This window comes from Oncorhynchus gorbuscha, linkage group LG12 (genome assembly GCF_021184085.1).
Source record: "Oncorhynchus gorbuscha isolate QuinsamMale2020 ecotype Even-year linkage group LG12, OgorEven_v1.0, whole genome shotgun sequence".
Taxonomy (NCBI): domain Eukaryota; kingdom Metazoa; phylum Chordata; class Actinopteri; order Salmoniformes; family Salmonidae; genus Oncorhynchus; species Oncorhynchus gorbuscha.
Window position 1 is genome coordinate 79,040,041 of NC_060184.1, and position 15,239 is coordinate 79,055,279.

At 48.9% G+C, this 15,239-nt stretch overlaps 1 protein-coding gene across 1 annotated transcript in view; it reads right to left on the reverse strand.

The window, feature by feature from the left end:
- Positions 1-15,180, reverse strand: part of LOC123991427 (late secretory pathway protein AVL9 homolog) — a 47,542-nt gene extending 32,362 nt beyond the window's left edge. The window contains exons 1-7 of the mRNA XM_046293015.1: positions 14,958-15,180; positions 9,922-10,042; positions 4,531-4,619; positions 3,648-3,719; positions 3,060-3,149; positions 1,837-1,903; positions 559-599 (exon numbers count right to left, since the gene is read on the reverse strand). Of these exons, the coding sequence (XP_046148971.1) occupies positions 559-599; positions 1,837-1,903; positions 3,060-3,149; positions 3,648-3,719; positions 4,531-4,619; positions 9,922-10,042; positions 14,958-15,041 (564 nt within the window). The 5' untranslated portion in view covers positions 15,042-15,180. The remainder of the gene's footprint in view (positions 1-558; positions 600-1,836; positions 1,904-3,059; positions 3,150-3,647; positions 3,720-4,530; positions 4,620-9,921; positions 10,043-14,957) is intronic.
- Between the last annotated feature and the right edge of the window lie 59 nt (positions 15,181-15,239).

Genomic DNA, 15,239 nt, shown 5'->3' on the forward strand with positions numbered 1-15,239 from the left:
GTTTATAGTGCGCTACTTTCAGACCAGATCCCACAGGGACCTGGGCTACGGTTCTCTGGGCTACGGTTCTCTGGGCTACGGTTCTCTGGGCTACGGTTCTCTGGGCTACGGTTCTCTGGGCTACGGTTCTCTGGGCTACGGTTCTCTGGGCTACTGCTCGTCGGGCTACTGCTCGTCGGGCTACCGGTTCTCTGGGCTACTGCTCGTCGGGCTACCGGTTCTCTGGGCTACTGCTCGTCGGGCTACGGTTCTCTGGGCCACGGTTCTTCAGGCCACAGTTCTTCAGACCACAGTTCTTCAGGCCACAGTTCTTCAGGCCACAGTTCTTCAGGCCACAGTTCTTCAGGCCACGGTTCTTCAGGCCACGGTTCTTCAGGCCACAGTTCTTCAGGCCACAGTTCTTCAGGCCACAGTTCTTCAGGCCACAGTTCTCTGGGCTACGGTTCTTTGGGGGCCTGGTCAAAAGTAGTGCACTATATAGGGAATAGGGTGCCATTTGGGACTCATCTTAAACCTTTACAAGTCATCTGCTTTTGTCTCAAAACACATGAAATGTACCTTGTGTCGAAAGTGCAGTATTAAATCTCTTGGTGACATACCTGTCGGGAGAGAATGTGAAGAATGTGAAATTTGCCTCAAGGAGGACATTTCTATCACACGTGTGAATATGTGTCCCAAATTACACCCCATTCCCTATAGAGGGTAACACTTTTGACCAGAGCTCCATGGGCCCTACATAGGAAATAGGGAGACATTTTGGATGCCAGCTGAGTGCTCAACATCATGAGAGAAGACCCCCCCCCTGAAAAGATGCAGCCTGTTTCTGTAATCTGGGTTTTTCACCATAACAAGTGGCTCAATAGTCACACGTGACAGACATATTTCTGCAGCTAATCTGTTAGAGGCTACAACAATAGACACCTGATCACCCCACAGATGACCAGGGCCTATAGCCTAACGCAGGGCCTAAAGCCTAACGCAGGGCCTAAAACAGGGCCTAAAGCCAAAAGCAGGGCCTAAAGCCTAAAGCAGGGTCTAAAGTAGTGTATATAGCAGGGCACTATGAAGGGTCTATAGCAGGGCACTATGAAGGGTCCATAGCAGGGCACTATGAAGGGTCCATAGCAGGGCACTATGAAGGGTCCATAGCAGGGCACTATGAAGGGTCCATAGCAGGGCACTATGAAGGGTCTATAGCAGGGCACTATGAAGGGTCTATAGCAGGGCACTATGAAGGGTCTATAGCAGGGCACTATGAAGGGTCTATAGCAGGGCACTATGAAGGGTCTATAGCAGGGCACTATGAAGGGTCTATAGCAGGGCACTATGAAGGGTCTATAGCAGGGCACTATGAAGGGTCTATAGCAGGGCACTATGAAGGGTCTATAGCAGGGCACTATGAAGGGTCTATAGCAGGGCACTATGAAGGGTCTATAGCAGGGCACTATGAAGGGTCTATAGCAGGGCACTATGAAGGGTCTATAGCAGGGCACTATGAAGGGTCTATAGCAGGGCACTATGAAGGGTCTATAGCAGGGCACTATGAAGGGTCTATAGCAGGGCACTATGAAGGGTCTATAGCAGGGCACTATGAAGGGCCTATAGCAGGGCACTATGAAGGGCCTATAGCAGGGCACTATGAAGGGCCTATAGCAGGGCACTATGAAGGGTTTATAGCAGGGCTCTATGAAGGGTCTATAGCAGGGCACTATGAAGGGTCTATAGCAGGGCACTATGAAGGGTCTATAGCAGGGCAATATGAAGGGTCTATAGCAGGGCACTATGAAGGGAATGGGTTGCCATTTGAAGCCAGGGAGAATAGCAGAAAAGTTTTACCCAGGAACACTTGGGATCCCTCTAGAGCTGTCCCTCTCAGAGAGCTGTTCATGTGTTCATACAACTCCTACAGACGGAGAGAAAGAGAGAGAGAAAGAGGGGTCGAGAGAGAGAGAGAAAGAGGGGCCGAGAGAGAAAGAGGGGTCGAGAGAGAAAGAGGGGCCGAGAGAGGAGAGGAGGGGCCGAGAGAGAGAGAGAGAGGGGCCGAGAGAGAAAGAGGGGCCGAGAGAGAGAGAGGGGAGGGGCCGAGAGAGAGAGAGGAGGGGCCGAGAGAGAGAGAGGAGGGGCCGAGAGAGAGAGAGGAGGGGCCGAGAGAGAGAGAGGAGGGGCCGAGAGAGAGAGAGGAGGGGCCGAGAGAGAGAGAGGAGGGGCCGAGAGAGAGAGAGGAGGGGCCGAGAGAGGAGGGGCCGAGAGGAGCCGAGAGAGAGAGAGGGGGCCGAGAGAGAGAGAGGAGCCGAGAGAGAGGAGGGGCCGAGAGAGAGGAGGGGCCGAGAGAGAGGAGGGGTCGAGAGAGAGGAGGGGTCGAGAGAGAGGAGGGGTCGAGAGAGAGGAGGGGTCGAGAGAGAGAAAGAGGGGTCGAGAGAGAAAGAGGGGTCGAGAGAGAGGAGGGGGAGAGAGAGAGGAGGGGTCGAGAGAGAAAGAGGGGGAGAGAGAGAGGAGGGGGTCGAGAGAGAAAGAGGGGGAGAGAGAGAGAGGGGTCGAGAGAGAAAGAGGGGTCGAGAGAGAAAGAGGGGTCGAGAGAAAGAGAGGGGAGAGAGAGGAGGGGTCGAGAGAGAAAGAGGGGGAGAGAGAAAAAGAGGGAAAGAGGGGGAGAAAGAGAGGGAGGGGGTAGAGAGAGAAAGAGGGGGAGAGAGAAAGAGAGGAGGGGTCGAGAGAGAAAGAGGGGTCGAGAGAAAGAGAGGGGAGAGAGAGGAGGGGTCGAGAGAGAAAGAGGGGGAGAGAGAAAAAGAGGGAAAGAGGGGGAGAAAGAGAGGGAGGGGGTAGAGAGAGAAAGAGGGGGAGAAAGAGAGAGAGGGGGTAGAGAAAGAGGGGGAGAGAGAAAGAGGGGGGAGAGAGAGAGGAGGGGTAGAGAGAAAGAGGTGGTAGAAAGAGAGGAGGGGTAAGACACGGTTCTGAGTTCAATGTTCCACAAACGCGTACGGTCACACATCATAGAATGAAGTCATTAAAGACTTGGTGACTAAACATCTGACCGTGAAAGAGAGCTGACTGGAAACACTCACCTTCAATATCGAAATCTGTGAGAAGTCTTTCTCCTCAAAGTAGGCATGTGTGATGAGCTGTAGTTTAGCTTGTAGGAGACCGTACAGAGGCTGGGGAAGAAGGACATCATTGACTAAGTGAAGGGTCGTCCCCTGTCGTCTATAATTCAAACTGAATAATGGCTGATTTCACCAATGTGCAACTTCACTGGCTCATTAGAAGAAAAAAATAGCTATATTTAATTTTGATTCCAGGAGGAGGCTGTCCACTGACCCAGGGGTCATAGAGGGCCGGGGGGCGTACAGACAGAGAGGAGGCTGTCCACTGACCCAGGGGTCATCGGGGGCGTACGGACAGAGAGGAGTCTGTCCACTGACCCAGGGGTCATAGAGGGCCGGGAGCGTACGGACAGAGAGGAGGCTGTCCACTGACCCAGGGGTCACAGTGTGACTTTTCATAGAGTGATCCCCACCCCTCTCTCCCTCTTTGTCGCATCAGGACACACACCACTCGACTGAACACACACACACACAGACACAGACACTCACCACTTGACTGAGGACACACACACACACTCACCACTTGACTGAGGACACACACACACTCACCACTTGACTGAGGACACACACACTCTTCTGGACCGTCTCCCTGGTGACGTCAGCCAGACGGACCTTCAGGGACTGAAAAAGAAAAACACCACAACACTGACGCCTGCACCTAATGACATGTCAGGAGACAGGCAGGAGACAGGCAGGAGACAGGCAGGAAAACAGGCAGGAGACAGGCAGGAAAACAGGCAGGAAGACAGGCAGGAGACAGGCAGGAGACAGGCAGGAGACAGGCAGGAGACAGGCAGGAGACAGGCAGGAAACAGGCAGGAAACAGGCAGGAAACAGGCAGGAGACAGGCAGGAGACAGGCAGGAGACAGGCAGGAGACAGGCAGGAAACAGGCAGGAAACAGGCAGGAAACAGGCAGGAGACAGGCAGGAGACAGGCAGGAGACAGGCAGGAGACAGGCAGGAGACAGGCAGGAAAACAGGCAGGAAAACAGGCAGGAAACATAACCACCGAGAAATGAGTAGACTCTACTCTATAGACCAGTGGTCCTCTGTCGACCAGCTGGTAGAGAGACTCTACTCTGTCGACCAGCTGGTAGAGAGACTCTACTCTGTCGACCAGCTGGTAGAGACTCTACTCTGTCGACCAGCTGGTAGAGACTCTACTCTGTCGACCAGCTGGTAGAGACTCTACTCTGTCGACCAGCTGGTAGAGACTCTACTCTGTCGACCAGCTGGTAGAGACTCTACTCTGTCGACCAGCTGGTAGAGTCTACTCTGTAGTACAGTGGTCCTCTATAGACCAGCTGGTAGAGACTCTACTCTGTAGACCAGCTGGTAGAGACTCTACTCTGTAGACCAGCTGGTAGACTCTACTCTGTAGTACAGTGGTCCTCTGTCGACCAGCTGGTAGAGACATGAGGGGGAACCAACCTTAGCTTCTATTTGGCGATAGCAGGAGACTCCGTACACACACTTCACATCTGCTCCAGCGAGAGGAGGGAGGTGGAAGAACACGGTGTCTGAGAAACGACAAAACAACAAATCACATCATTAGCCGCTATGTTCCGGGTCCACCTGCAATAACATGTGTTTGTTTTCACCTGCTAAACGTACATGAATGCACTGCCTGTAAGTCGCTCCAGATAAGAGAGTTATACAACTCTCTCTGATCTGAGATCTGTCGTAACGTGGTCCTTAGTTAATTAGCCAAAAAAAAAAAAAAAAAAAAAAACGGAAACAGCAATTTCAGCAAATGAATTACACATTAAGAAGTGAGAATCTGTTGTTTGTGGCGACCGAAAGACGACTCTGAAAATCACCTTGTTAATCTTCCCTCTGTTGAGGTAATCAGCACCAAAACATCGTTAGCCTCACGGACCGATATATAATAACCGTCAAAAAAAATCACATCCTCCATAAACTGATGGGATGGAAGGAGGAGCACGTGATTCCAAACATTTGACAGTTATTATTACGGCTACATATGGCTACATAAGGTTACATATGGCTACATATGGTTACATATGGCTACATAAGGTTACATAAGGTTACATATGGCTACATAAGGTTACATATGGCTACATAAGGCTACATAAGGCTACATAAGGTTACATATGGCTACATAAGGCTACATAAGGCTACTGCAACGACACTGTCGGTGTGATGGAGGAGTCAGACTGTTTTGGTACTAATTACAACAACAACAGAGGGGGAAGATGATAACATTAGAAAGGCACTAGACCACATCTGTAATGGATCATGTGGATGTATCTGAGGATCTATGGACATGTCAGTCAATTAGATCAGAGAATCTGGGGTTCGGACTTGGATCAGGAGGCCAGTGGCCATGACGACGGTAAGAGACGGAGTGTTTTTTTTTCTAATGTTGCTAAAGCATCCTCCAGTCTCAGAGCTACAGTCAGGGACACAGACTGCAACCCGTCTCCGTGACTGTAACCAAGGAGCCGTCTCCGTGACTGTAACCAAGGAGCCGTCTCCGTGACTGTAACCAAGGAGCCGTCTCCGTGACTGTAACCAAGGAACCGTCTCCGTGACTGTAACCAAGGAACCGTCTCCGTGACTGTAACCAAGGAACCGTCTCCGTGACTGTAACCAAGGAACCGTCTCCGTGACTGTAACCAAGGAACCGTCTCCGTGACTGTAACCAAGGAACCGTTTCCGTGACTGTAACCAAGGAACCGTGTCCGTGACTGCAACCAAGGAGCCGTCTCTGTCAGCAACAAAGCCAGAGACAGGTCGGGGCAGACAGACTGGACGGCACAGTACAGCTAGCTCTGGTCCAGGGCGTTACCCTGAGCCTTTAGCGTCAGCAAGCAGCATGTAACACCCTGGACCAGAGCAACAGCACAGCCAAAGGACACATGAAGAGCCACACAGCTGTAGTCTACTAGCTTCCTCTCCTCAGCAGCACGATGCACTGCCCTGCTCTACTCCAATGAACTGTGCCATCCCATGCATGAGTCTCATGTTGCCGTTGCTCCTGTAGCCCGACTGCAGTGAATCACTCAGGGAGTGACCTAATCAAAATGTACTGCGTCGGTGAGGTTGATGCACCCGACCAACAAGCAGCCAGTGAACAGGGCCTACAGTGAGGACTTGTACAGTTACAGAGATGATTTCAAGCCTGGTTCTACACACACACACCGGAGTGCAGTTAAACGAATCATTTTTACTAATACAGATGTAGGCCATATGTATAACACAGACTTCATGTCTGGGGCGGCAGCGTAGCCTAGTGGTTAGAGAGTAGAGGTGCCAGGTAGCCTAGTGGTTAGAGTGTAGAGGTGGCAGGTAGCCTAGTGGTTAGAGAGTAGAGGTGGCAGGGTAGCCTAGTGGTTAGAGAGTAGAGGTGGCAGGGTAGCCTAGTGGTTAGAGAGTAGAGGTGGCAGGGTAGCCTAGTGGTTAGAGTGTAGAGGTGGCAGGGTAGCCTAGTGGTTAGAGTGTAGAGGTGGCAGGGTAGCCTAGTGGTTAGAGTGTAGAGGTGGCAGGTAGCCTAGTGGTTAGAGTGTAGAGGTGCCAGGTAGCCTAGTGGTTAGAGTGTAGAGGTGGCAGGGTAGCCTAGTGGTTAGAGTGTAGAGGTGGCAGGGTAGCCTAGTGGTTAGAGTGTAGAGGTGGCAGGGTAGCCTAGTGGTTAGAGTGTAGAGGTGGCAGGTAGCCTAGTGGTTAGAGTGTAGAGGTGGCAGGGTAGCCTAGTGGTTAGAGTGTAGAGGTGGCAGGTAGCCTAGTGGTTAGAGTGTAGAGGTGGCAGGTAGCCTAGTGGTTAGAGAGTAGAGGTGGCAGGTAGCCTAGTGGTTAGAGAGTAGAGGTGGCAGGGTAGCCTAGTGGTTAGAGTGTAGAGGTGGCAGGTAGCCTAGTGGTTAGAGTGTAGAGGTGGCAGGGTAGCCTAGTGGTTAGAGTGTAGAGGTGGCAGGTAGCCTAGTGGTTAGAGAGTAGAGGTGGCAGGTAGGTTAGTGGTTAGAGTGTAGAGGTGGCAGGTAGGTTAGTGGTTAGAGCGTAGAGGTGGCAGGTAGCCTAGTGGTTAGAGTGTAGAGGAGGCAGGTAGCCTAGTGGTTAGAGTGTAGAGGAGGCAGGGTAGCCTAGTGGTTAGAGAGTAGAGGTGGCAGGGTAGCCTAGTGGTTAGAGTGTAGAGGAGGCAGGGTAGCCTAGTGGTTAGAGTGTAGAGGTGGCAGGTAGCCTAGTGGTTAGAGTGTAGAGGTGGCAGGTAGGTTAGTGGTTAGAGTGTAGAGGAGGCAGGGTAGCCTAGTGGTTAGAGTGTAGAGGTGGCAGGTAGCCTAGTGGTTAGAGTGTAGAGGTGGCAGGTAGCCTAGTGGTTAGAGTGTAGAGGTGGCAGGTAGCCTAGTGGTTAGAGTGTAGAGGTGGCAGGTAGCCTAGTGGTTAGTGTAGAGGTGGCAGGTAGCCTAGTGGTTAGTGTAGAGGTGGCAGGTAGCCTAGTGGTTAGTGTGTAGAGGTGGCAGGTAGCCTAGTGGTTAGAGTGTAGAGGTGGCAGGTAGCCTAGTGGTTAGTGTAGAGGTGGCAGGTAGCCTAGTGGTTAGTGTAGAGGTGGCAGGTAGCCTAGTGGTTAGTGTAGAGGTGGCAGGTAGCCTAGTGGTTAGAGAGTAGAGGTGGCAGGTAGCCTAGTGGTTAGAGAGTAGAGGTGGCAGGTAGCCTAGTGGTTAGAGAGTAGAGGTGGCAGGTAGCCTAGTGGTTAGAGAGGTGGCAGAGGTGGTTAGTGTAGAGGAGGCAGGTAGCCTAGTGGTTAGAGAGTAGAGGTGGCAGGTAGCCTAGTGGTTAGAGAGTAGAGGTGGCAGGTAGCCTAGTGGTTAGAGAGTAGAGGTGGCAGGGTAGCCTAGTGGTTAGAGTGTAGAGGAGGCAGGTAGCCTAGTGGTTAGAGAGTAGAGGTGGCAGGTAGCCTAGTGGTTAGAGAGTAGAGGTGGCAGGTAGCCTAGTGGTTAGAGTGTAGTGGTTAGAGAGTAGAGGTGGCAGGGTAGCCTAGTGGTTAGAGTGTAGAGGTGGCAGGTAGCCTAGTGGTTAGAGAGTAGAGGTGGCAGGTAGCCTAGTGGTTAGAGAGTAGAGGTGGCAGGTAGCCTAGTGGTTAGAGAGTAGAGGTGGCAGGTAGCCTAGTGGTTAGAGAGTAGAGGTGGCAGGTAGCCTAGTGGTTAGAGAGTAGAGGTGGCAGGTAGCCTAGTGGTTAGAGTGTAGCGGTGGCAGGTAGCCTAGTGGTTAGAGTGTAGAGGTGGCAGGGTAGCCTAGTGGTTAGAGTGTAGAGGTGGCAGGTAGCCTAGTGGTTAGAGAGTAGAGGTGGCAGGTAGCCTAGTGGTTAGAGTGTAGAGGTGGCAGGTAGCCTAGTGGTTAGAGAGTAGAGGTGGCAGGTAGCCTAGTGGTTAGAGAGTAGAGGTGGCAGGTAGCCTAGTGGTTAGAGTGTAGAGGTGGCAGGGTAGCCTAGTGGTTAGAGTGTAGAGGTGGCAGGTAGCCTAGTGGTTAGAGTGTAGAGGTGGCAGGTAGCCTAGTGGTTAGAGTGTAGAGGTGGCAGGTAGCCTAGTGGTTAGAGTGTAGAGGTGGCAGGTAGCCTAGTGGTTAGAGCTTTGGACTCGTAACCGGAAGGTTTCAAGTTCATAACCCCGAGCTGACAAGGTACAAATCTGTCGTTCTGCCCCTGAACAGGCAGTTAACCCACTGTTCCTAGGCAGTCATTGAAAATAATAATTTGTTCTTAACTGACTTGCCTAGTTAAATAAAGGAAAATAAAAAATAACATTGTTCAGTTTTCTTATCTTACTCCGTTACATATCCTTGAAAGAGAAGGATGTGTTACAGCACCGGGTCAGTAAGAAAGAGGCTTGCCAAGATGGAGGGCCTCAAGGCAACACTACCCTGCAAGAACAACAGCAGTCCCACGCTGCACCACAGCTAGTCTATATGACCTAACTAGCTTTAAAAAAATAAACTCTCATTTCCAACATGACTTCCTGCTGATTTCACATCCTAACATGAGCACTGCAGTAGCCAAACTTGATGACAAAGCTGTCCATTTTTATTTTATTTTATAATGATTTTTTACCCTTTTCGTGGTGTCCAATTGTTAGTAGCTACTATCTTGTCTCATCGCTACAACTCCCGTATGGAGAGGAGAGAGACGAAGGTTGAAAGCCATGCGTCCTCCGAAACACAATCCAACCAAGCCGCAATGCTTCTTAACACAGCGCACATCCAACCCGGAAGCCAGCCGCACCAATGTGTCGGAGGAAACACCGTACCCCTAGCGACCTGGTCAGTGTGCACTGCGCCCGGCCTGCCACAGGAGTCGCTGGTGCTCGATGAGACAAGGATATCCCTACCGGCCGAACCCTCCCTAAACCGGACGACGCTAGGCCAATTGTGCGTCGCCCCACGGACCTCCCGGTCGCGGCCTGGCAGCGACAGAGCCTGGGCGCAAACCCAGAGTCTCTGGTGGCACAGCTAGCGCTGCGATGCAGTGCCCTAGACCACTGTTCCACCCGGGAGGCCCTAAAGCTGTCCATTTTAAGGTAATGAGGACTCATCATCAGCAGATTTATTTGACCCTTATTTTAGCAGGTAAGACGCGATAACAGAGTCTCAAAAGGGGTGAAGACGGCGGGGCTAAATGTGACAGTAGAATCATTATTAAACTGTCAGGAGCGGTGTAGTAACACAGGTAGGAGAGGTGGAAAGACAAAAAGAGGAAGTATCTGGTTGTGTCCCAAATTGCACCCTATGGGCCCTGGTCAAAAGGTAGTGCGCTATAAAAGGAAGTGTGCCATTTGGGTTTTATGTAAAGGGTCAGGGGGTCAGGGTGTTATGTACCTTCTTGGTAGTTGTGTGCTCCGTCAGGCAGGGCAAGGAAAGGCAGGTACTTCCACTCCTCAGGCAGGTTGTTGCTGTCATGGCCCTCCTCAGGGATGAGGGGAGGGTAGGAGTATTCCACCTGGGGAAGAGAGAGAAAACACTGCAGATGTCGGCACCTAGAAACCAGCACCCAGGGACCAGCACACAGAGACCACCTCTTCCAGAGACCAGCACCCAGAAACCAGCACCCACGATCCATCCTACTAACCTATACACAGTTAAAAAGCTATCCATCTTACTCATGGAACAGATTGGCTCAGCATAGGCCTGGGAGTAGCTAAAATGACTCAACTAGAAAGCAAGTCTGTCTTTATTCAGCTAGTCATTATTTAATCTTCTGTTTTACTCCTGGGGCTTAAAATAAGACAGGGAAAATATGAGACCACACAGTCAGAACAACACGAGGAAGTGTAGAGTCAGGACAACACGAGGGAGGGAGTGTAGAGTCAGGACAACACGAGGGAGTATAGAGTCAGGACAACGCTAGGGAGGGAGTGTAGAGTCAGGACAACGCTAGGGAGGGAGTGTAGAGTCAGGACAACGCTAGGGAGGGAGTGTAGAGTCAGGACAACGCTAGGGAGGGAGTGTAGAGTCAGGACAACGCTAGGGAGGGAGTGTAGAGTCAGGACAACGCTAGGGAGGGAGTGTAGAGTCAGGACAACGCTAGGGAGGGAGTGTAGAGTCAGGACAACGCTAGGGAGGGAGTGTAGAGTCAGGACAACACTAGGGAGGGAGTGTAGAGTCAGGACAACACTAGGGAGGGAGTGTAGAGTCAGGACAACACTAGGGAGGGAGTGTAGAGTCAGGACAACACTAGGGAGGGAGTGTAGAGTCAGGACAACATTAGGGAGGGAGTGTAGAGTCAGAGCAACACTAGGGAGTACACAACATGTGGGAGTGCGTGGAAGTACATTAGTGTCTAGTTTGAGAAACAGACGCCTCACAAGTCCTCAACTGGCAGCTTCATTAAATAGTACCTGCAAAACACTAGTCTCAACATCAACAGTGAAGAGGTGACTCCAGGATGCTGGCCTTCTAGCAGAGTTGCAAAGAAAAAGCCATGTCTCAGACTGACCAATAAAAATAAAAGATTAAGATGGGCAAAAGAACACAGTTACTGGACAGAGGAACTCTGCCTAGAAGGCCAGCATCCCGGAGTCACCTCTTCACTGTTGACGTTGAGACTGGACAGAGGAACTCTGCCTAGAAGGCCAGCATCCTGGAGTCACCTCTTCACTGTTGACGTTGAGACTGGACAGAGGAACTCTGCCTAGAAGGCCAGCATCCCGGAGTCACCTCTTCACTGTTGACGTTGAGACTGGACAGAGGAACTCTGCCTAGAAGGCCAGCATCCCGGAGTCACCTCTTCACTGTTGACGTTGAGACTGGACAGAGGAACTCTGCCTAGAAGGCCAGCATCCCGAAGTCGCCTCTTCAATGTTGACATTGAGACTAGTGTTTTGCAGGTACTATTTAATGAAGCTGCCAGTCGAGGACTTTGGAGTGTTTACTTTGAGAAAGACGCCTCACATGCACTTGTCCTCTGCAGCAGAGGTAACTCTGGGTCTTCCTTTCCTGTGGCGGTCCTCATGAGAGACAGTTTCATCATAGCGCTTGATCGTTTTTACAACGGCTCTTTCAATGTTCCTGAAATGTTCCGTATTGACTGACCTTCATGTCTTAAACGTAATGATGGACCGTTGTTCCTCTTTGCTTATTTGAGCAGTTCTTGCCATAATATGGACTTTGTCTCACCAAATAGGGCCATCTTCTGTATACCACCCCTACCTTGTCACAACACAACTGATTGGCTCAAATGCATTAAGGAAATTATTTCCAAAATTTAACAAGGCACACCTGTTAATTGAAATGCATTCCAGGTGACTACCTCATGAAGCTGGTTGAGAGAATGCCAAGACTGTGCAAAGCTGTCATCAAGGCAAAGGGTGGCTACTTCGAAGAATCTCAAATATATCTTGATTAGTTTGACACCTATTTTTGGTTACTACATGATTCCATGTGTGTTATTTCATAGTTTTGATGTCTTCACTATTATTCTACAATGTAGAAAATGGTAACAATGAAGAAAAACCCTCGAGTGGTGTGAATAAAATGTACTTTAAAATGTGAAAAATTGCATTTTAGAATCTAGACATATTCCATATGTCAGTGCACACGATAAGGAGGATAACGACTCCAAGATGTTGTCCCGGTTCACACATCATAACGACTCCAAGATGTTGTCCCGGTTCACACATAACGACTCCAAGATGTTGTCCCGGTTCACACATCATAACGACTCCAAGATGTTGTCCCGGTTCACACATCATAACGACTCCAAGATGTTGTCCCGGTTCACACATCATAACGACTCCAAGATGTTGTCCCGGTTCACACATCATAACGACTCCAAGATGTTGTCCCGGTTCACACATCATAGAGTCTGACAGGATAACGACTCCAAGATGTTGTCCCGGTTCACACATCATAGAGTCTGACAGGATAACGACTCCAAGATGTTGTCCCGGTTCACACATCATAACGACTCCAAGATGTTGTCCCGGTTCACACATCATAACGACTCCAAGATGTTGTCCCGGTTCACACATCATAACGACTCCAAGATGTTATCACGGTTCACACATCATAACGACTCCAAGATGTTGTCACGGTTCACACATCATAACGACTCCAAGATGTTGTCACGGTTCACACATCATAGAGTCTGACAGGATAACGACTCCAAGATGTTGTCCCGGTTCACACATCATAGAGTCTGACAGGAGGCATGTACAGGTCTAAAAAAGACTAAAATCATCATGATTTTCTGAAAAAGTGGTTTGTGATTTTTTTTTTTTTAAAGAGTAAAAACCATGTAATGAGAGAATTGTATGTGAGAATTACCAAGACAATGAAAGACACCTATGCTGACATGGAATGCTGGCTCTATGGTTCCTGACAGAAAGGTTACTTAGAAATAATCTGGAAACAGTTTTAGGAACAGAAACTAAACAGAAACTAATGCAAATTGAAGAATAATAATAATAATAATAATAATAATAATAATAATTTGTCCAGTCTGTGGTTGCAGAAGCAGAACAGGCCCCAGCGTCTGCTGTTTATTAAAGGCTCATGTGCATGAACATACAACAAGGCCTTTGGGCAAATTGTGGTTGTTGAAAACACGTTCGGTGAATCTCCCCGTCCATTATTTATTGTGTACCTCAGAAGGGATAGTCCCTACTCTCTTCAGACGCTCTGTAGATTATTATTATTATTGGAATACACTTGAGGTATTATCTTGTCCCTGTTCATTTCCTGACTGAATGAGCAGGTGGACTCTTTCTGCATGCATGCAAAAACACACACACACACAACCTTTCACTAGGGTAATTACCAGGCGTAAACACTGCCCTTGTCGTCCATCGTGTCTGTCAAGCTCTCCTTAAAATTTGTCAAATGACTCACTAAACTTTAGGCTAATCCTTGAAACCACAGTGACAACAACATTGCAGGCAGTGACTGTGTGTATAGATGTATTTACGTATGATAGATTCTTTAATAACAGTCACATGACTGAGGGAGTATAGGCGAGCAGTACAAACATTGGCAGGTCGAAATAAAACCTCTGGCCAAGAGCGAGGAAATTAGCCGTGAGAAATAAGATCTCATGTCAGGGAAAAGTGCAGATTAAATACGGATCGATTATAGCATTTCAGTAAATGACATTGATTGTAGTTTTATTTATTTTAATTTAATTTTACTTTTATTTAACCAGGCAAGTCAGTTAAGAACAAATTCTTATTTTCAATGACGGCCTAGGAACAGTGGGTTAACTGCCTGTTCAGGGGCAGAACAACAGATTTGTACCTTGTCCGCTCGGGGATTTGAACTTGCAACCTTCCGGTTACTAGTCCAATGCTCTAACCACTAGGCTAGGCTACAAATATAGCCTGACCATGCACTTTGAATAATTCTAGGTCCCTAATTCTTTACAACTGTGTTATGCAACAAAGATACTGAGCAACAAAAAAATGTTTTCCCTGCTGGCCTGTCCCATCTGTGCTAGTTTATAAAACAGGTGATCAGTGAATACCAGGCACTAGTGTCTTGTCAGTCAACCACTGGTGGGTTGAACAGAACAGTCATTCCCCTTCAAAAAGCACAAGAAACAGGATTTCAACACCCACCAGCTCAGATTGTTCTGAAATCTTTTTTTTTCTTCTTCTGTAAATAGAATCAGATGAGATTATGATCTCAGAGGAATGAAGATAATCGAGTGCCCCCACATTGGTCATTTTAATGTATAGCATTCATATCATCTTTAATAAATATAAATAAATACCGAACCTCCAATTTGGGTCGTAATCCTTCCCAACACAATACCATTTAAAAAAAAACACCATACTGTGTGTGTCTGGGACTTTTGCCATCGAAAACCATTACATTGAAACCATTAGAACTACAGGGGCGGCAGGGTAGCCTAGTGGTTAGAGCGTTGGACTAATAACCGGAAGGTTGCAAGTTCAAACACCCGAGCTGACAGGCACTGTTCCTAGGCTGTCATTGAAGATTAAATCAAGCCTATAAATTCAAATGACCAATTTGTGTGCAATCAATTAGTTACATTCTTCTCAGTGATAGAATCATGTGTCAGGAATGCTCATTTTATCTGTTTCTAACTCCAGAAAACTATTTCAAAACAATCTGAGATTGTGAGTACATGGCTTGTTGAAATTACGTGGAATGACCCAACAGCAAAGGTCCCTGCCTGGGTTGTTGTTACTGTTGCTAATCAGTCAAATAACTAAATAGCTCATTCACTCACACCGACAGCCATTACCCAATGCTCTGCTTGACGCATAATGTAGACTCTTAGTAGGAGCAGCTCTCCACTCTTTTCTGCTAATAGTTGCCTGGGCAGCAGCTAGTGTGCTTTATGGATCTCCACTGCCCAGACTACCTGGTTAGCATGCCTCACGAGATTGACGTACCTGACAGCCTTTCTTGTGATGAAATCCGACTACCACGATATGCAACACGGGTCCTTTGAGTTCCTCTTTGCCATTTAACTCCATGGCCCCCGATAGTTTTTGGGCAGTTATATGTTGTTTTCCACTTGAGAGACCAATGTAAACAGCGTTGAAATGAACTGGAGTTGCTCTTTTAGGCGTTCCTGGAATCGACGTCCGCAGTCACACAATCAACCCGAGGGACTTTCACTTCCGGGATGCGGGATGACGTCACTCAAAATGAAGCGCCATGACTCTTTAATT